This window comes from Martes martes (assembly GCF_963455335.1).
Source record: "Martes martes genome assembly, chromosome: 12".
In the NCBI taxonomy this organism is placed as follows: domain Eukaryota; kingdom Metazoa; phylum Chordata; class Mammalia; order Carnivora; family Mustelidae; genus Martes; species Martes martes.
This window is the reverse complement of record NC_137900.1, coordinates 75,839,508-75,859,904: the sequence shown is the minus strand read 5'-3', so window position 1 is coordinate 75,859,904 and position 20,397 is coordinate 75,839,508. Positions and strand designations below refer to the sequence as shown.

The window sequence follows — 20,397 nt, the reverse complement described above, 5'->3', positions numbered from 1 at the left end:
TCACTTTAAATAAAATTAACAAGCATCTTCATCTAAAACATTTCATATTTATCATTTTGCTACTAAAAACTTTAGTTTTCCTATCTCCTACTTTTTGGTATTGAATTTCTGTGTTTGTCAGAGTTTTTATTATCCAGTCACATTTCACTTTTCCTTTCTTACTTTTTGTATCTCTGCTTTTGAAAGACATTCATTTGAATTAATGTCACTGACTTTTTGTCATGTCATGTCCTTTCCTGTGTCTTTATTTTTTTTGTTATGCTGTACATTTTGTCTCAATGTTTCCATTTCTTTTACTCTCCTACCTGTATTGCTCCTTCCCTTCTTTAGACTTTGGTATTATTCAGGACTTAAACTATATAATCTTTTGTTTCATCACAGCACTGGTTCATTTTTATTATTTTTTTTTCTGTTATTGATGAGCGAGTTCTGTTTTTTCCTTTTATATTCCAGAGGGAAGAGATATTGTCTTCTCCTTAATCCTGGATACTATATCCAAAGTCAGGATATCAACTCCAAAGCAAAAAGCTTCTGAAAAAGAATAGTGTCATGGCATAATGTTAGACATTTTTCTAAATGATGGTTCCTAAAACTTTGCATTTGAAGAATTGGAATTTGATAACCAACTTGAGAAACACTAGTAAAACTGAATTACAAGGATACTCAGCTAAAGAGGAAAATCATTAATATAATAATTTTGAGGAAATATACCCGAGCTCAACTCTTTTCAAACAACTGAGAGCTTCTAAAGACAATTATGACATAATTATGACATAAATGATAGAAGGTTAAAGCATAGGTGTCAGTTGATTTTTTTAAAAGGCAATTCATAAGTGGAAAATAATTTATTAGATATAAGCAAGGATGCTTTTTATCTCAAACCTTACTTATTCTGGAAAGAGTTTAAGTATAAAGCCATAGTTCAGTACTAATGGAACCTAAGAAAATTTGTCTGAGAGAGAAACATGAATGTAAACTATGCTTCAGCCAGAACACTAATCTTATTCAGCATCAAAGAATACATACGGGAGAGAAACCTTATGAATGCAATGAATGTGGAAAAGCTTTTAGTCAGAGCACTAATCTTATTCAACATCAAAGAGTCCATACTGGGGAGAAACCTTATGAGTGTAGCAAATGTGAAAAAACTTTTAGTCATAGGTCATCCCTTAGAAATCATGAGAGAATTCATACTGGAGAAAAACCCTATCCTTGCAATGAATGTGGGAAGGCTTTCAGTCATATTTCAGCCCTTACTCAACATCACAGAATTCATACTGGAAAGAAACCATATGCGTGTATTGAATGTGGGAAAACCTTCAGCCGGAGCACACATCTTATTGAACATCAGGGAATTCATTCTGGGGAGAAATCCTACCAGTGTAAGGAATGTCAGAAGGTTTTTTTGCCATAGCACATCACTAATCCGACATCAGAGAACTCACACTGGAGAAAGACCCTATAAATGCACGGAATGTGGAAAAGCCTTCAGTCATACCCCAGCCTTCATTCAACATCAGAGAATTCATACCGGAGAGAAACTCTACGAATGTAATGAATGTGGAAAGGCCTTCAATCGGAGCGCACATCTTACTGAACACCGGAGAACTCATACTGGAGAGAAACCTTATGTTTGTAAGGAATGTGGAAAAACCTTCAGCTGAAGCACACACCTTACTGAACATCTAAAAATTCATTCTGGGGTTTCTCACCAGTAATCTGTGTAATCTATGTCAAAAACTGTTTTGCTATAGAACATCATTACTTCGACATCAGAGAACTCATACAGGAGAGAACCCCTACCAGTATGATGAATGTGGGAAATCTTTCAGCTTAGGCTCAGCCCTTACTAAACATAAGCAAACACGCACAGGGGAGAAACCTTATGAATGTAATAAATGTAGTGATGTTTTCTATCATAGTACATCTTTAATTCAACATCAAAGAAGTCTTTTTAGAAATGAAATCCTATCAGAGTAATGCATGTGGGGAGCCTGCAGCCATAGGTCATCACTTATACCTGAACACTCAGTGGTAAGAAACTCCAGGATTGTTAATGCAAGAAAAACTTTAGGCAAAATGTTCATTTTGTTCGTACTGAGAAAAAGCATTGTTCTTGCAATCTTGGAAATGTGTTGTCATTCAGATAAAAACTTATAATGAAATTATCCCCAAACTGGTTTGTTTTTAAAAACATATTTGGAAAATTATTTTTAGAAATAATTTATTACATAGTTATATATTTGCTTATAATAAAAGGTTTTCAGGCACAAAGTTTTAGTGGGATGATGAAAATTGTTTTTATATCATCTTTTATCCTTTTAGTAATTCTCATGTTATTCTTCACTGTTAAAGAAACACCTTTATAGCAGGTTTGAGTTTTTTAAATTAACAAGTTTGTCTAATAGCCATATAAGAGAATACTTCACAGAGAAATATGTATTATTTTCTAGTATTCATGAAATATTTTTAATGGAATATATATGTGTGTGTGTGTGTGTGTGTGTGTGTGTGTGTATAGTTTCTTGCCAAAGCGTATCATATATATAGTCCATAAAAATATTCCATGAATACTGGAAATATATATATGTGTGTGTGTGTGTGTATAATGTATATATACATATACATATTCCATTAAAATATATATACACTAAAGTGTATGTACATATATTTTTATATATGTGTGTACATATATGGTATATGGTCCGTTAAAAAATATGTCTACAAAGAAAATCTTAAACTCTTCCTAAAGGAAATATTCAACCCTTCCCATTTTTTTAAAACCACAAGATAAGGGATAGCTATGAGTGGCACCTAGGTGGCTCAGTGGGTTAAAGCCTCTGCCTTTGGCTCAGGTCATGATCCCAGGGTCCTGGGATCGAGCCCCACATCGGGCTCTCTGCTCAGTGGGGAGCCTGCTTCCCCCTCTCTCTGCCTGCCTCTCTGCCTACTTGTGATCTCTGTCAAATTAAAAAAAAAAAAAGTAGATATGAATAAGCTAAAATGGCAACACAAAATTATTTAAAAATCACAGGATAATTTTGTAAGTAACTTTTGTGTTAAAGAATAAAGCCAAACAGAAAAAAGACAGTTATTAGAAAATAATAATATTAGGGCATAAGTTAAGTATTACATTACAGAAAAAGGAAATAGAATAATGATGTAAAACCAAGGAAAATAAAAGGAATGCCTCAATAAATGTAAAAGTACACATCAGTGAAATAGGTACAAAAATATGTTTGATGAGCCAATAGACAAACTCTAGCAAGTAGGACAATGGGAAAGAAAGGGAAAAAGCAACATCTATAAGAAAAGGAATATAAATATAAATAAAAGGGAAGTTAAATTTTTTAATTCAATGACTAACAAGCCAAATCTATCAGTTTTGTACAATAACTACTGAGATATATCATAGGACTTCCAAACTAGTTCAAAAGTAGAATTGTACATTAATAAAGAGAATTTACTTAGCAGATGATATAAAAATATTTGGCAAAGTTCTACAGGCATTGGTGTTCTTTAAATTAGGGATAGAAGGAAACCTAACTTATGTTGGTAAAGGATATTTATTAGAAATCTATGTAAACATTATGAATAGCCAGAAGCATTCTTATCAGAAAGATGAATGAGAAATGATGTTTGATATCAATACTATTAGCATTCCTCTGAAGGTCCCAGATAACTTCATAAGAGAAAAAAATTGAGCTAGTAATATTTGAAAGAACTGACATCATTTGAGTTGGTATGTTTGGTGACTAGGAAATCTAACTAGGGGGCACCTGGGTGGCTCAGCCAGTCAAGCGGCTGTCTTCAGCTCAGGTCATATACCAGGATCCTGGGATGGAGTCCCGCATCGGGTTCCCTGCTCAGTGGAGGGCCTGCTTCTCCCTCTCCCTCTGCCTGCCACTCTGCCTGCTTGTGCTTTCTCTCTGTCAAATAAATAAATAAAAAGAAAATCTAACTAGAACTTGTAAGGTGGAGATATATAGTCTATCAACAATGTGTAAATAAAAAACTATCTTAAGTAGAAAAATAGAAAATGTGATAGGAAAAGTGATAGTCACGATATTGACAAAAAAATCTAAAATTACCAGGAATAAGAAAAAAATCCAAGAGATGTTTATAGGAGAAAATTTTCCAGAAGAACATAGAATAATGTAATAAATGAGGAAATGTGTTTGAAAAATAATACAAAGATGTCGATTTGTTTAAAATTTAGCTTTGATTTGTAAATTTAAATCAAATCAATGGAATTTTTAAAAAGGAACAGTTTTATTGAGGTGTTATTCTCACACCAAAAATTTCGCTCTTTTAAAGTACCATTCAGTGGTGGTTAGTATATTCAGAGTTGTGGTACCGTCATCATTATCTAATTTCAGAACATTTTCATCACCTCATTAGCAGTAATTCCCTACTGCCCTTCCCCTCCAGTCTCTGGTCACTACTCATCTACTCTCTTTCTGTGGATTTGTCTACTCTAGCCTTTTCATATCAGTTAAATAACAGAATGTGTGTCCTTTTGTGGCTGGCTTCTTTCACTTAGCATTAATATTTTCAAGGTCCATCCATGTTGTAACAAGCATCAATACTTAATTTCTTGTTATGGTGGAATAAAATTCCATCGTATGGGTCTACCAGATTTTGTTTTCCATTCATTAGTTTATGGTCGTTTCAGTTGTTCCCACTTTTTGGTTATTGTGAATAATGCTGCTGTAAACATTCATGTATACATTTTTGTATGGACGTGTTTTTAGTTCTCTTGGGTATACACCTGGAAATGAAATTGTTGAGTCACAAGTTAACTCTGTTAACCTTCTTGAGGAAATGTCAGATTATTTTCTAAAGCAACTGCATCATTTTACAAGCCCACCAGGAACGTGAGGGTTCTAATTTTTCCACATCCTCATCAATACTTGTTTTCTCTGTAAAAGTTACATGTATATTTTCATAAATTTTTCCACAAACATACAATAGATGTATTTTTCATAAATATTTTTATAAATACACATAGATGTATATTTTCTTTGGAGAAATGTCTGTCCAGATCCTTTGCCCATTTTAAATTAGATTATTGTCTTTTTGTTGAATTGTAAGAGTTCTTTATACTGTATACTAAACCCTTATAAATGTAATTTGCAATTTTTTTTCCTGTTCTGTGGGTTTTCTTTGATGTTCTTTGAAGCAGAAAAGGTCTTAATTATGATGTAGTCCAGCTACCTATTTTTTTCTTTTATTCTTTGTCCCTTTATTGTAACCCAAAGTTGAAGAGTTATGTATTTTCTTCCAACAGTTTAACAGTTTTCGTGCTTATTGTTAGGTCTATGATCCATTTCGAGGTAACTTTTTTGTATATGATGTGAGGTAGGGGTCCACCATTATTCTTCTGCATGTGGATATTCAGTTATCCCAGCATCTTTGTTGAAAAGACTATTTCCTGCATTTAATTGTCTCAGCATCCTTGTCATTCAATGGGATTTTAAAATAAAATTTAGCACACTAAATATAAGTATATTTGAATAACTAAAAGAATGTTAATTAGGAGCAACAAATGGGGCTTGCCCTCCAAGCAGTTCAAATAGTAGTCTGTAGGAAACAAAATAGTTGGTACTCTGCAGATGAAACCATTGAATCTGGAGAGTAGAAAACAGAAAAATACATGAGAATTTAGTTTATGGGAACAGTAGCATCCCAAAATGGTGGAGAAAAAATGGACCAGTCATTAAATTATATTTTGCTTTTTGCCCCATTTTGCAGTTCTCCAAAAGGAGACTGGCCACTTAATAAAGTGTTAAAGCTTGTGTGTCTCACCTAAGCGGTCTCTTTAAAGCCATTTTTAACAGCACAAAGAGAAGTTGGTGAAAAAGATCTGGAGGGTTCCAGAGCTGCCTTGGGGACTTTCTCCATCTTACTCCTCTCAAAGTGAGACCAGCGGGGGTTGAAATGATCCCTATGGGTAGAAACCATCACCACGTGGGACTGGGGCTTTAATTGAACTCTCCCAGTGCGCCTTGGCAGGACGCACCCACCCCTGATAGCCCACCAGCATGGCACGTGCCCACCCACCCTTGCCCCCAGAGAGGATGTGCCAGGGCCAGCAGCCCAACACTGAGGGGCACAAGGAGGCCAAGGGAGAGGAGCGGTGGAGCCCTGCAGGCAGCACCCACCCCCTCAATTTATTTTGAGTTTACTTCGCTCTTCCAGGAACCTCATAAAGTGAAATGTTAGGGCACTGATTTTCAGACTTCTCTTTGTTAGGGTCCGTAATCAAAGTAGCAAGACTAATACAAAGCGGAGGTCAAGCAAAGCTTTATTTCGAGCCAAGCATCGAGAATCAAACCGACCAGTCGGGGCCGTCTCTTACAAAGAGGCGACCCCTCTCAGCCTCACAGACTAACTTTTATAGAGTAAAGGCCATGTGGTTGAGCCTGGCTACACACAGATGGCCAGTGAGGTTACAATACACAGAGAAAACTGCACAGTCACGCTAGGTCACACACAGGTGGCCAATTGAATTTCAATTTATCCTAGTAGATATGTGCACTCCCCACTGATTGGATGTCCCAACCTGGCCTGACCCGCCCTTGTATCTGGGCTTTGCAAGTAAGTTCCTCTGGGAGGGGCAGGGTCAATCTAAGTTCACTGCATAAACACAAAATGGCTCCCTCTGGCTAAGTAGGCCCTTACACTCTTCTCAAAAGAAAAGCATTTATAGCTACAATGTTCTTCCAAACAGGGCATTAGCGGCACCCTTCACCCCAGATTTTGATATGACATATCTTCATTGTCATTTAACCGACCTGAGCATTCTCTAATTTTGTTGTGATTTCCTTTTTTTTTTTTTTAAGATTTTATTTATTTATTTGACAGAGAGAGAGATCACAAGTAGGCAGGCAGGCAGAGAGAGAGGGGGAAGCAGGCTCCCCACTGAGCGGAGTCCAATGCAGGGCTCGATCCCAGGACCCTGAGATCATGACCTGAGCCTAAGGCAGAGGCTTTAACCCACAGAGCCACCCAGGTGCCCTGTGATTTCCTCTTTGATCCAGGCTCTGGCTGACCCCTCCGGCGGCGCTGGTGCCAAGCCCTGGATGACTTCATTTAAGCCCGGGAGGCCTCGAAACCGGTTCCCGCCTCTTGCGATCCCGCCACCAAGTGCTGGGCCTCGAGGTCCCTCGCGGTCCTCACCAGAGCCGGAGGACCCCGTGCGTGAACACACACGCACCCGCGCTCATGGAGACACGGGCTCACGGGCACACCGCACCCTGCGGAGCCGATCGCTGGCCCTCCTGCCGTCCTGCCCCGGTGGCCCCAGTCTCCCCTGGGTTGGGCACGTTCGCCCCTCCTCGCGTTCTTTGCTGGATCCCCATTTTCTTCCCAGCGCCCACAGAGGTTTCTCGACTGGTCTCTTTGGCCCGCTTTCAGGGCTTGGCGAGGGCCCCGTGGGGGAGAGGGACGGAAAAGAGCGGGTGGGGGGCTAATCTCGCTCAGGAAGTCTGGCGGACAACTAATTATACCCCCGTGGGGTCGCGCTGGAGGCTGTGGCCCACGCCCGCGTGCTTTGTCTCCGCCTAGCGGCCACCGGCCTCAACTGCAGCCTCCCAGGGCCGTGCCTGTAGGCATTTGTGGATTCGCCTGCCATTTGCCTCATTTTAAAATGGAGCTCCAGGGCCAGTGGGAGCTCTGCTGGCTCAGCAGTGGCTAGGGAGTCAGAATTTAGACTGTAGGGCGTGTCAATTAGAATGGGAGAAGACAAATCCAATTCCCAACTCAAAAAGCCCACAAAAACATCAAGGTAAAACAAAGAAAGAAAGGACAGAATAAAAATAAAAGTAGAGATTAGTGATGTGTAAAATAGAAAGTAGAACTAGCATATAAGTCAGAATCCTCATTCTCTGGGGAAAAATGAGGGAAAAATTAGACAACAACTAGTTAATGTAGTGGAGGCAAAGTGAGGAGAGAGAAGGAAACAGGAAGACACTAATGAAAAACGTCAAGGGAACTGGACCTCAGAAGCAGAACCGGCTACCTAATTTGTGGGGCCCAGTGCAGAATGAAAAGTCAGGAATCCTTGTTCAAAAAAGCAGGGAGACTGTGCCCTGGAAGGAACAACAATAGAAGAGTTTTGTGTTTTTTTTCCCCCTCCTGTGGTCTTCATTGTCATTTATTAGCATAAATTTTCCTTTTCATCTTCCAATTGTGCAATGTTGGCTTTAAATGCAATAAACAGCATTCAGTGCATATGTAGAATCACCAAAATTAAACGAGTTGGGTTTTGTAATTCATGTATGCAGATGCGTTTCATTCTCCCAGAACAGCAGAAGAATGCCACACAAAACTAACTCACTTTTCATTTCATTTCTTGACATGTGCGCATTCCACCAACACTCTCCGTCCAGCTTCCTGATGAGTGAGTAAGGACCACTTACTCAAAAGGATCTCCATGCCGTGCTACCTTTTCTTTCCTGTCTTTGTCATAATTTTCAGCATTAGTAAATGCAGGGATGTATCTCTAATGAAAAAGGACAAGATGCGGTTCCTTGGTATCATTTCTTACAACACCACTGGCTTCTTGCTGAGATGGAAGCAAGTTTCTCCTTGGAACAGAAAGCTCGGCCTCTTTTGGGCCGTCAGCACTTGTATTTGCTCAGTTGTCCACACAACACACTCCACCTTTCTTAAGTCTCACGGAATTCCTTCCTACTCACTGTGGGTCCACTGCGATCCTTGTTCGTGGGACATGGGGAGTACCATATGCAAACGGAGAGCGAGGAATGGCAGACTAACTTATTGTGCGAACATCCTCTGTCCATGCACCTGCTCCTTGTCCCAGTGGGTTTCACCCCCCGGGAAACGAGCCCCGCCCAGAAGCACATGGGTGCACAGCCCCGTACATGTGATCCATCTGTCAGTTTACAGGTCAATCCCTGCTGCCTGCGTGCAGATCAGAGCATGGATCAACTACCCACTGAGCCAGGTGCACCGTGGGGCTGTGGGCCACGCACACACCCAGGAGGGTGAGTCTCCAGCCCGTCCAGGCTACTTGCAGTATATATGCTCCCATGGGTAAAGAGCATCAGTATCAGGCTGGGCTCGAAGACTTCCAGACAGGTGGCTGCGCTCACGGCCTTACCTTAATGTGGTCCCTCTTAATATGGCTTATACTGGAACTCAGTGGTGTAATGTTATTACACATCTTTTCTTTCAGAAACAGTCCATTTTCCTTAGAGTTACTTACTATTTTGTAGTTTTACTTTCCTTATGTATCTCTCTCTTAATTCATTAAGTATGTGGCGGAAGTATGAATTGCCTTTTAATTATTTCTTTTATTCCCCTTCTTCCTGTTCTATCCTCCTCCTCGTCCTCCTTCTTTTTAACTTGGAGGCACAATCCTGGCCCTCGAACCCGTCTCCCCTCAGGTACTTGCTCTTGTCTTAGAACGTTCCTTTCCCCTTATTCACGGATCTCCCTTTGCTTCTCATGTGTACCATCCCGGGTCCACATCTTTCTTTTTCTTTGCTTCCTTCCTCATTTTGTGACTCTCTTCCTCCAGAAACTTCTCCACAAATGATTCGTGGAAGTGAATATGTTCAACTTTTCATAGGTGAAACAGTGTTGATCCTATGTCTACATTTGAGAGTTTGGCTGGATTTTGTAAACTGCGGGTTCAAAATCGCATTCTCTCACGAGTTGGAAGTTATTTTGCCATCATTTTTGAGCTTCTAGTGTTTTTGTTAAGAATGCCATCTGATTTTGCGCACGGGGACACGAGGCTGGGCTTGGAGAGGTCAACAGCACAAGCCCTTCCGGCGGTTTTCTAGGTGGGATGGGAAGAGGAAGCTTTGAGCGGTGGAGTAAAGTGATCGCGTGCCTGTTTTTATAAGTTTGCTCTGGAAGCTGTGCAGAAGATTGGTTAGGCTTAGGGTTAGGTTGTGGATGGAAATCAACGAGATGAAGATGAGAGCCAGAGCTTTTGCTAGATTTCTCAAATTTGTCAAAATAACAGACTTTTCCTATTTTCAGACCGTAACGTGTCCCAGTTCTGTAGACTGCTGAGACTCTTCCTCTAATCGTTGCGATATATATTTGTATATATGCATATGACAAAAATTAGCCACCATTTAGTACTCTGGAGGGCTGAAACCTCACAATGCACGCAGGACGAAAGGAAGCGGCAAGAGGCCGTTCCCGCGGGTTCCGCCGGTGCCACTTCCGCACCAGCAGTGGGGCCGGGACGCAGCGCGGTTCTCTGGCTGGCCACCAGGGGGCACACGGCGCCTTGCTCCACTTCGGCGCGCTTGGCAGGGAATAATCTGGGGAATTGCGGAAATGTTTGGAACCAAAAAATATCTTCCTTTAAGCAAAACAGGCCTGTGTAGTGCAGCTGTGATCGGCCATCCTTTGGGGGGGGGGCCACCAGAGAAGCATCAATTTGTTGTCAGAAGGTAAAATTTGCCAAGCCCTGTAGATAGAGATCATTCGATGCTTCCTAACGAGGGCGCTACTGTTGTGTTGGATGAAACAGTTCCACGGTGGGGGACTAGCCTAGGTATGGCAGAAGGGTTGGCATCCCTGGATCCAGGACACCAAATGTCAGTAGCACTCACCAGTCAGAGTAAAACCCCAAAATGCCACAAACCTGCCCCCGTTTCCAAACCTCTCAGGACTAGTGCCCTCCACAGTTATGAACCTCTGAATCTTTTCATTTTTATCCTGGGTAAATTGAGGCCAGAAAGGGGAAAGAACTTGGCCAAGTCACAGACATATACAAAACAGTCAGCAAAGATTTATTGAAAACTTGCTACACAGGGTCCAGACATTCTACTAGAAGCTGGCTGGGGTGGGGGACCAAGGGGAAGCTGGAGATCACAAGAAATACAAAACACGGTCTCTGGCCTCAGAAGAGGAGAGAACAGAGTGCAAGGACTAATATTTTTTGGGAACCTATTGCAATCTAACACTTTCTAAACCTTTTCATGTTATCTTCGCAACAACTCTTTGAGGAAAGGGAGGCTCGCTCACAGGGGTTCTTGTAGTCAGAATTTGAATCCAGGTTTTTCTGACTTCAAGGTCACTATTATCTTTTCAATGGAAAGATGACTCTCTGGGTAACTTGGGGCCATGTGCACATAAGTACTTGATGAATTTTAATGAGTGGCTCTGGAGGCAATAATCACTGGGATTATTGGTTTTCTGACCTACAGGGAGCCCTCATGCTGGGGTAGAAACTTGACTTTAGAAATTGATTTTAAATTAAAAAACGGAATTCCACCCCAAAAAATAAAAGAAGTTAGGAAAGGGTTCTGCTTTCACTTCTGCTCCTACCTTATGTGGGAAGAGAACTATGGACCTCTCCTGAGGAGACTCTTTAGAGGGTGTGCCAGATGTGGAGAGGCATTGCTCAGATTCCCCCTCCAAGAAAGGGCTCGTGGCTGAGCTGTGAGGAGTGTGGTTAGCTGACAGCCTCCATTGCTCAGATTTGCCTCAGTTCTTGAGCTGAGGTACTGGTCTTCTTGAGGTGGCTCCAGCCAGTGACCGAACATGACTCTGGTACAAAGTCCTGTCTAATTTCTGCCTGACGCAGGACTCTTCCAACATCCTTTGGAGCTTCCCATTGGGCTGACAGAAACTTTGGTTGAATCTATGTCACCTTTTCCTAATCCTTCTGTAATCCTGCCTCCTCCTTTTTCATTTCACAAATGTTGCTCTCTGGTAAGCCTTTTACACCCCAAATCTGTCTCAGTATCTGCTTTCCAGAGGACCCAGCTGACACAGATGGTGTGTTGTTAGCCCCAAGCAATCTTTCATTCATAAAGGGCGTGGATATTTTTGAACTGGATTTGAGCTGGTACCAAGAGAATAAATAATCACGCTGGGTGCTAGGGACCAAAAAATACTTCCATTCTGGCACACGAATTAAATAAGCTTGTGTTTCTTCCCATTCTTGGCACTGAGAATGTTTTGATATTATATAACATGGCTTGGATGTTCCCACTGGCTTTCTCAGAGAGTGATGTGTTCAATTCATTAAAAGTATGACTGAAGACAAGGTCACTAAGTCCATTTCCAGTCAGCAGCCAATTCGTTTCAGTCGAGTTGCCTGGCTCTAAATGGATTGTTATCCATTCATATGTGGATTCCATGAGCCCCTTGCCCACATGCTGAGTCACAATGTAGACCAATCGTTTCTCAACCACCTGGAAGACTGTCACCCTTCTCTTGGGTCACTTATAAAATGTCCTGTATCTGGTGTTGTGTGAGGAAGTCGTAATGTGTTGGTGACCGGGTTCTTCATTTGAAGCCATGAATGAAAGGGAAGAATTTTTCCTTTTTGGTATGGAAGTATCTCCTAATTCCTTGTAAGAAGAACAGTCTCTTCATGTCATCCATCCACCCATTCAATTAGCAAATATCCATTTACTAAAAAGAGTTGTTACTTCACTCCGTCAGACTCTTGGCGGCTCCACCCAGAGTTCTACGTTTCTGAGAAATCTATATGTGGCTTCCCCCGTTCACCAGGCAGATGCCTCTGAGCGTCTAAAGCATTCCTTGTTCCTGTTCCATTTGTCCTTCATGTCAGAAACATCAAGCTTTGATCTTCGACAAATGAAGTCTTAAGAGTCAGAGTTCTGGGATCAGACAGTCTTAGCTTCAAATATGGGTTTTCTACAGACTGTCAGTGTGATCCTGGTCTGTTTACTTAACCTCTCTAAATCTTAGTTCATACCTCTGTAAAATAGGATAATCCCTATCATATAAAGCTCTTATGAGGATTAAATGAAAGGATATTTATAAAGCACTTATCTAATACTGAGTTCTGACTCTATTTCTGACATTAAAATATTATTTTTGTGTATCAGGCTCTTGGACAGATGATATTTGTACTGTTGCCTCCTCATTGTAACTATTTGCCTTGGTGAGTGAATTCTGGCACAATCCCATCCTTGAACAAATGTGACTTTGAACAAGACCTTCTTTCTTTGATTACCAGATTGTTCCTAAGTTTGATGAAGCCTAAAAGCCTTAAATATAAAAGTTGCTGATGCAACTTTACCGTAATATAGCAGTTTGGATTCAGGCTTCATGTTTGAAATGTGCTATAGGATTGAATATTCACTCTCTGGTCTTAAAAGATTGGTAGATATTTGGGGCCTAGGCAGTTCATCCCTGGAATGACTGGCTACCCTTAACAAGAGTCAGGACCCTACTCAGCTGATCCCATAAAAGATAAGGTGCAAAGACTAGCTTCCCAATACAGCGTCAGAGGCCAAAAAGTACCCTTAGTCCATCTGCTGTCATTATGCTGACTGGGACGGCCTCATCAGAGGTGCTGTTTGTCCCCTAGCAGAAGGGAAGGGGGTCCATGTCTTGGGGCCTGTAAACTGGAAAGGCAAGAACATTCTCAGCTCTTTCCCCACAAAACCTTTACTTCCCAGAGACCCTCTCTCTCCCTCTCCACTGGGAAAGGATGGATATCTATTAAAGCTTATGCTCCACTCATCTGAAGGGAAGAAATTCTGCCCCTGCTCCTGGGCTTAAGTGGTCAGTCTTTAATTAATTGAGTCAAATCACATTTTAGTTTTTCCCCCTTTTATTCCTCATCTTCATTATTATTGGCTTGCAAATATATATATATATATATATATATATATATATATATATATAATTGCAAGTATTTTCTCCCAAATTGTCTTTCATTCTTTTGTGACTTTTAAAGAGCAGAACTGTTTAATTTTGATGCTGTCTTATTTATGAAGTTGCTGTTTTAGGACTCATCCTTTTGGTGTTGTATCTAGAAAATCTTTGCCTAACATAGGGTGACAGAGATTTTCTCCTCTGTTCTCTTTGAAAAGATTTTAGTTTTAGGTTTTCAGTTTATGTCTATGATCCATTTTGTGTTAAGTTTTGTATATGATGTAAGGATTGAAATTCATCTCACTGCATGGATAGCCAACTGTTATAGCATCATTTGTTGAAAATATCATATCCTTTGACAAAAATCAGCCAGTCATTCGTATAGGTGTTGATCATGCTAATACCACACTGTCTTTCTTATGGTAGCGTTACTAAAAAAATCTTGAAATAGAATAATGTTAATCTTCCAACTTGTTCATCATTTTCAAATTTGTCTTGGGTATTCTAGACCCTTTGCATTTTCATATAAGTTTAAAATCTATGTTCCTATTTCTAGCAAAAAAAAAAAAAAGTCCCTACTGTGATATTGATGTTGGTTAAGTGAATGGAAGAGGAAATGTACACAGCCTTTGCCACCAATTCAAGGTCAAGTCTTCCATCAAGGGGCAGGAAAACCCAAAGCCAACCCATAGTGGCTAAAGAAACATAGAACTCAAAATCCCAGTGCCTGGATGCTGGTTGAGCAGGAATTAGGGATAGTCACAGGGGCTGGAGTGACTTTATTTTTTTTTTTTAAGATTTATTTATTTATTTGAGAGAAAGAGTAAGGGAGCTAGCACAGCAGGAGGAGTGAGAGAGTGAGAGAGACTCTCAAGCTGACTCTGCACTGAGCACAGAGCCTGATGTGGGACTCTATCTCAGGACCCTGAGATCATGACCTGAGCCAAAATCAAGAGTGGGATACTTAACCGAGTGAGCCACCCAGGTGTCCCTGGAGTGCCTCTTTCAGTGGAGCTGCAGATAGAATGCCACAGTTCCTTGGTTCACTGCCTTGTGCCCAGCCCCGTCCATGACACCAACCTCTTTCTGTTTGGGGGGTAATGCAGAAGGGGACGAGGCACAAGGCATTACGCTGAGGGTTCTACACACATCATCCCATCGAATCCCTATAGTAATCTATGAGGAATAGGTTTTGGAGGAATAGATTTTGAAGATTTTGAACAATAGATTTTGAAGCCTTATGGCTTCAAAATGGCAGAGATAGGAAGGAAGCCTAGATCTACATTAACTCCAAAGCCAGGTTCTTAAGCCCTTTCTCCGTGATACCACCTCCTCAGCGTTACCCCTTTTCTGACCTACGATGGTTTGGACTTAGTCTTGCTCAGTTGGGTTATTTCATATGCTTGTAGAATCAAGTTTTCATTGAGGAGATGAAGCATTTCCCCAACTCCATTGAAGGTCACCTGAAGGAACAGATGACATCTTGCACTTCTCCATCTCTCTTACAAGGCCCTATGGTCTAGTGAGGTATACACAAGGTTAAACAATTTGTCTGTTCATTGTGGGGGAAGGGGGAACCCACAGTGTTTCAGAGAATAAGGAAAAGAAATAAAAATATACTGAATACCAGAAACCATATTTCATTGTTTTATTTGATCCTACTTTGATCAACTCTATTTTAATGTTTTGTGAAAGGTACTATCATCTTTGGTAGAGACAGTTTCTTTGCTTCTGAAATTAACACCAATGGAGTGGCATGCCCAGTTCTGCACACTATGTGAGTGGTCGAATATAGACCCCTACACACTCCTCTTCCCAGTTATAGTGCGTTCCCACCACACATCATTGCCTTTCTGATTCCAAGCCAGATCCACGGTTAAATCTGGTTCCAAAAGGCAGCTCTTTTTTTCCCCCCACTATTTTTCTTACGTATGTGTTTTGGGAAATTTAAGGCCACCAAGTAGATCTAAAAGAGATGAGACTGCCAAGTTTCAAAAGGGCAAGAACAATCCTTGGCCCCACACCAGTGAATGACAGACCATTTCATGGAGTGGGAGGAGGAAAGGTGGTGTCCCCTGCACAAAAAAACCAGACCCGGACCAGATACAAAAATAGAGGAGCTGGGGAGTGGAGCTACCATCCAGGAGAGACTCCCTCTCAGTGACTGTGGGGAAGACGGTACCATCTCCTGCCAAGATGAAACTGCTGTTGCTGTGTCTGGGGCTGATTCTAGTCTGTGCCCACGAGGAAGGAAACAATGTTGTGAGAAGAAACTTCGATGATTCAAAGGTAAAGTTGGTAGAGTGCAGTAGCTTCGTACCTGGGGGATGGTATGGAGGAATCTGGGGCAACATGGCCGTACTGGAGGGCGGGCGCTCTCCACTAAGAGCAGTTGTCCCATGTGAAAAGATGGCAATGTTTGGGGGATCTCTCTTCTCCCTGGAGGGACAGTCGAAAGAGCCCTAGATGTGGCACCAATTGACCTGAGGTCTAATTCCACGTTCATGTCACCATCATGAGTCCCCGCCCACAGGCCAGGGTTCACGGAGACATGTGATGTGTCTCTGTGGTGTTCCCTTTCCTCTCTTCTTACCCAATCATTTTACTGATTTATTGCAGATTTCAGGACACTGGTATTCCATTCTCTTGGCTTCCGATGTCAGGGAAAAGATAGAAGAAGGTGGTAGCATGAGGGTTTTTGTGAAACACATCGAAGTCCTGAGCAACTCTTCTCTGCTCTTTGACATGCATACAAAGTAAGTGTGGCCTTTTTCACTTGGGAAAGGAAACACAAGAGTCTGAATATGGCGTTGGAACTCTGCGTGGGCCACACAGGCATACACATACATCCCGGGTCTGTACTCAAAATCAGAGCCCATTCCCTGACACTGATCCAGGGGACCTAGAGAACATGGGCCTTTTCTAGATTCAGAGTAAGAATCATGACAGAAATAAATTAAAATAGGAGTAGAAGAGGTAAGGGGTAGAGAGTTTCAGAATCATACGGAGTATGGCATAGGTTTGGAGCACAAGATTTGGAATTGGCACCCTATCTCTCCCTTGAACCTCTCTCTTACTACGTGTATGACCAAGAAATTTCATCTCTTTCCACCCCAACTTTCCCTTGGGTAAAGAGGATAATAATAATTCCCTTGTGGTGTTTGGCAAGGACCATGTGAGGTAATGTTTGTAGAGCACTTTTCTGAGAGGTTGGCACATGGTGAGTCCGTGGCTAATTATCTAACCAGGTGTTTGTAGTAATAGCGGGAAATGGTGGCAGAAGACCAGTGATGGAAGTCATTGATTCGTTCTTAAAGTGTCACCTGAAGTGAAATAATGCAAATAAAAGCTCTTTGGAAACTGCACCCCCAAAGTGTTCAACAGTTAAGTGGAATCAGAAACTCATAAGTAGAGTGTGCGGGAGCTAGTCCATCAATACTCTGGGACATCAGCTTATTCTGTTTTACAGAGTGGATGGAAAGTGTACTGAAATTTCTCTGCTTACTGACAAAACAGAAAAGGATGGTGAATATAGTGTTGTGTGTAAGTACATGAAAACATCTTTCTATATTCTACTTCCAAGCCCAAGAATTTACTAAACCCCAATATCTTCAGGATCTTGACCCATTCCCAATCAGTGTTTATGCACATGATATAATGGGGGCCATCTAATAGACAATATCCTGAATCGGGAAGAATCTTGCATACAAAAGCCAATGCCTGGCACATCATACCATCAGATAAAGAAGGCAGTTTGGTTATATGTACGTCCACCAAGGAAAGAAAATTGGCACAAAAACAAGTGGCAGGACAGCTTCTCATTCCCTGCCCAATTTCTGATGATGTCTGGTGGGCCATTGCCACAGCACATGGCTCAGCATATAGCACTGGGTATGGAAAGCCAGTGGGGCTTGTAGAGAGGACAGAGAACCAGTGTTGGCAGAGATGGTCAGGAGTGGTAGGTGAGTCTCAGGGAGGATGATAGAGCATAAGTTGCCACTTTGGTTAAATTTTTCTACCACTAGTAGTCATTGTACCAATATCCCTTGGGATGTTGCCTCATGAAGCCCACGGGAGATGTAGATGAAGGCATTAGATATCACTCTCTATCTCTTCCACCATATGCACTTGAATTTGTTTTGTGGATGAGACCAGGTAAAGGGTTTCCCTTGCTTCCCATGGACCAAACAAGCTCTGAGCTGTGTTCTGTTTCCTCCACAGATGACGGATACAATTTATTTAGCATTGTTGAAACAGACTACACTGACTATATTATATTTCATCTTGTGAATTTCAAGGAGGAGCACACATTCCAACTGATGGAGCTCTATGGTAGAGTATTTTCACGCTGACACTCATCTTGGGGTGGGGAGGGAGAGGAAGGAAGGTAAGCCTGGAGACAAAGCGGTCCTCCCAATTTTATCCTGGAATGTCTTAGCTCCCCTGAAGACAGATGCTCACCTTTGGTAATCCCTCAGGCTTGGTGATGGGAAAATGATAATATCTTTCATCATGCCAGAAGTATATCCTGAAGATGTCACATTAAAGACAGGTTATAACTCATCCCCAAGACTTCCACCTAGGCACCCAATCAGTGCCGTCCATTTCCCCGTCCATCTGGAGCCACCCCATCATGAGCCTCAGTGACATACTTAAGACACAACAGTTCCTGTCACTCTTCCCACAGGCCGAGAACCAGACGCGAGTGAAGAAGTCAAGAAAAAGTTTGTGAAATATTGCCAAAAACATGGAATTATTAAGGAAAACATAATCGACTTGACTAAAGTTGGTAAGTTTAGCTATTTTTTGGTTTTCCCTTCCTAAATTCCGATGTTACTACAGGGGAAAAAAACCAAGAGAAGACAATCCCCCCAATCAGTCCCCTTTGTCTTACCCTGGAAAGTAAACTGGGGTCAGTGTTCTCATGTGCTCTCTCTTTCCAGATCGCTGTCTCCAGGCCCAAGGGAGTGAAGAGGACCAGGACTCCAGGTTGGTGATCTCTGGTGGAGAGGGTGGCCCAGGGATGAATGCCTTCCAGAAGCATTAGGGGTTTGTGTCCAAAGATGATAATGAAAATAATTTGGTAAGGAAGCTTGTGGGGAGAGCTTGAGATGTGGAATTGGAGTGGCTGGGTTCAGGACTCATTCCTACCATGAGCTTTTGAACAAATGACCTAAACAAATACAAGGGGAACAACAATGTCTCCCCTACCGAGTTACCACGTGGACATAATGCTGGTGAAAGACCTCAGTAACTGATGATGTGCTAAAAATGATTAGGACTTAAACATTTGATAAGGGGAAAGAGTAACAGGGTGTGAGTTTCATACTCATTCCTGAATATTCGTGCACACACCTGTTTCTGTGTTCATGGTCTATCTTCCATGCCCAGAAGCCATCTCACCCTCTAATGTATGGCAAACGTTTCTTCCTTCAATCTCTGCACGTCTTTAACTTTTCATCTCAGACTAGAGCTGTCTGAACGCCTGCTTGTCTTGTAAGCTGGAAAACAGACTCTGAATTTTCTCTTTGGTTTCCTAGCTTAGATATATTGTGGAGCTTCATTAAGATAATGTGGGTTGCAGCCTTTAATAAAAGGTAGCTATGGCTTTGCCATTATCTCTCCCTTTATCAAAAACTCTTCAAAATGTCTCTTGCTGAAGATGGCAGAAACAAGCCCAGCATCCCTCTTTGCTTCCTTTCTTTGTTTCATAGATTCAGTTTGGGGAAGATTAAGATGGAATCAGCAACAGGAAAAAAAAAAGGCATTTACTCATTGCCCTTCCTCCCCTATTCTGACAATTAACGTAGGTTAGAACACAGGTTGATATCTTCTTCTTCACCATTTGGCTTGGTAATAAAAAAATTTTTTTGCTCTTAATTCAATCCACGAAGTGCTTAATACATTTCTGTGTTCTCTTTTTCATCTGCTGATTTAGTGCTGAGTGAATACTTCCTCATCTGGGCTCCAGGATCTTCCCTTCCATGGTCCCCACACCATCTAGTAACAAGTTCTGGGACCTGATTTCCATCATTATCACTTGTGGAAGCATTAGCTCTGTCTGCATTTTCAGGATCTTCCCTAATTGTCTAGGAAAACTCATCAGCCGACCAAGAATCAAAGATTTCCTCCTAACTTCCAACTCTCTTTGCCATACCCCGGAGAACTCTACCATGAATAAGACCTTCTTCTACCTGGGCAATAAATGATTAGCCTTGCAGTCCTGTGGTTTGTCTTTGTGTATATGAGAGACGTGGGGCTGATGACAAACGAATGTGGGGGGTGACCTCTGAACCCATAATCCTTCTCTAGCTTCTCAGAATTGTCCCTGAGTTTCTCCCTCCTCTGCAGTAATTCTCTGTCCCTGTGAGTGCCGCTTGCCCCTTTGATTTGTCTATTTTTTTAGTGACCTGATAAGACAACCGTGCCCAGAGTTTGCCCCATCCTAGAATTCTCTTTTTCAATGGAATGCTGACAGACGCTGCTGACCTTGGTACCGGCTCAACATGTTTCAGGACATGTCCCCATTTCTCAGCTTCTCCATGTCCTTCATCCTAGGAGATGGTCAGTGTCCTTCCATTCTCTTGGTAAAGCTCTTTCAATCGCTACAGTTATCTACCGTGAACATACTGAGTGAAATTCTATTAAGTATGAGTAATCCCTACCTTCCCCAGTTTGCACTTGCTACAGTCAGGAGGCATCAAGAGAGCCAAAATGCTATCAACCTCTTCTTTGGGCAGCTTACAGGCTTTGGGGAAAGGGAAATTA

General features: G+C 41.7%; 1 protein-coding gene across 1 annotated transcript; it reads left to right on the top strand.

Annotated features, from left to right (window-relative positions):
• Positions 1-15,750: 15,750 nt before the first annotated feature.
• On the top strand, positions 15,751-18,676 carry LOC308353390 (lipocalin Can f 6.0101-like; the record flags this gene model as incomplete). The annotated part of the gene is made up of 6 exons (XM_080820226.1): positions 15,751-15,918; positions 16,249-16,385; positions 17,099-17,172; positions 17,851-17,961; positions 18,317-18,418; positions 18,573-18,676. Exons 1-6 carry the CDS (start codon positions 15,826-15,828, stop codon positions 18,674-18,676), a joined length of 621 nt encoding a protein of 206 aa, XP_080676352.1. The 5' UTR covers positions 15,751-15,825.
• Positions 18,677-20,397: the final 1,721 nt, after the last annotated feature.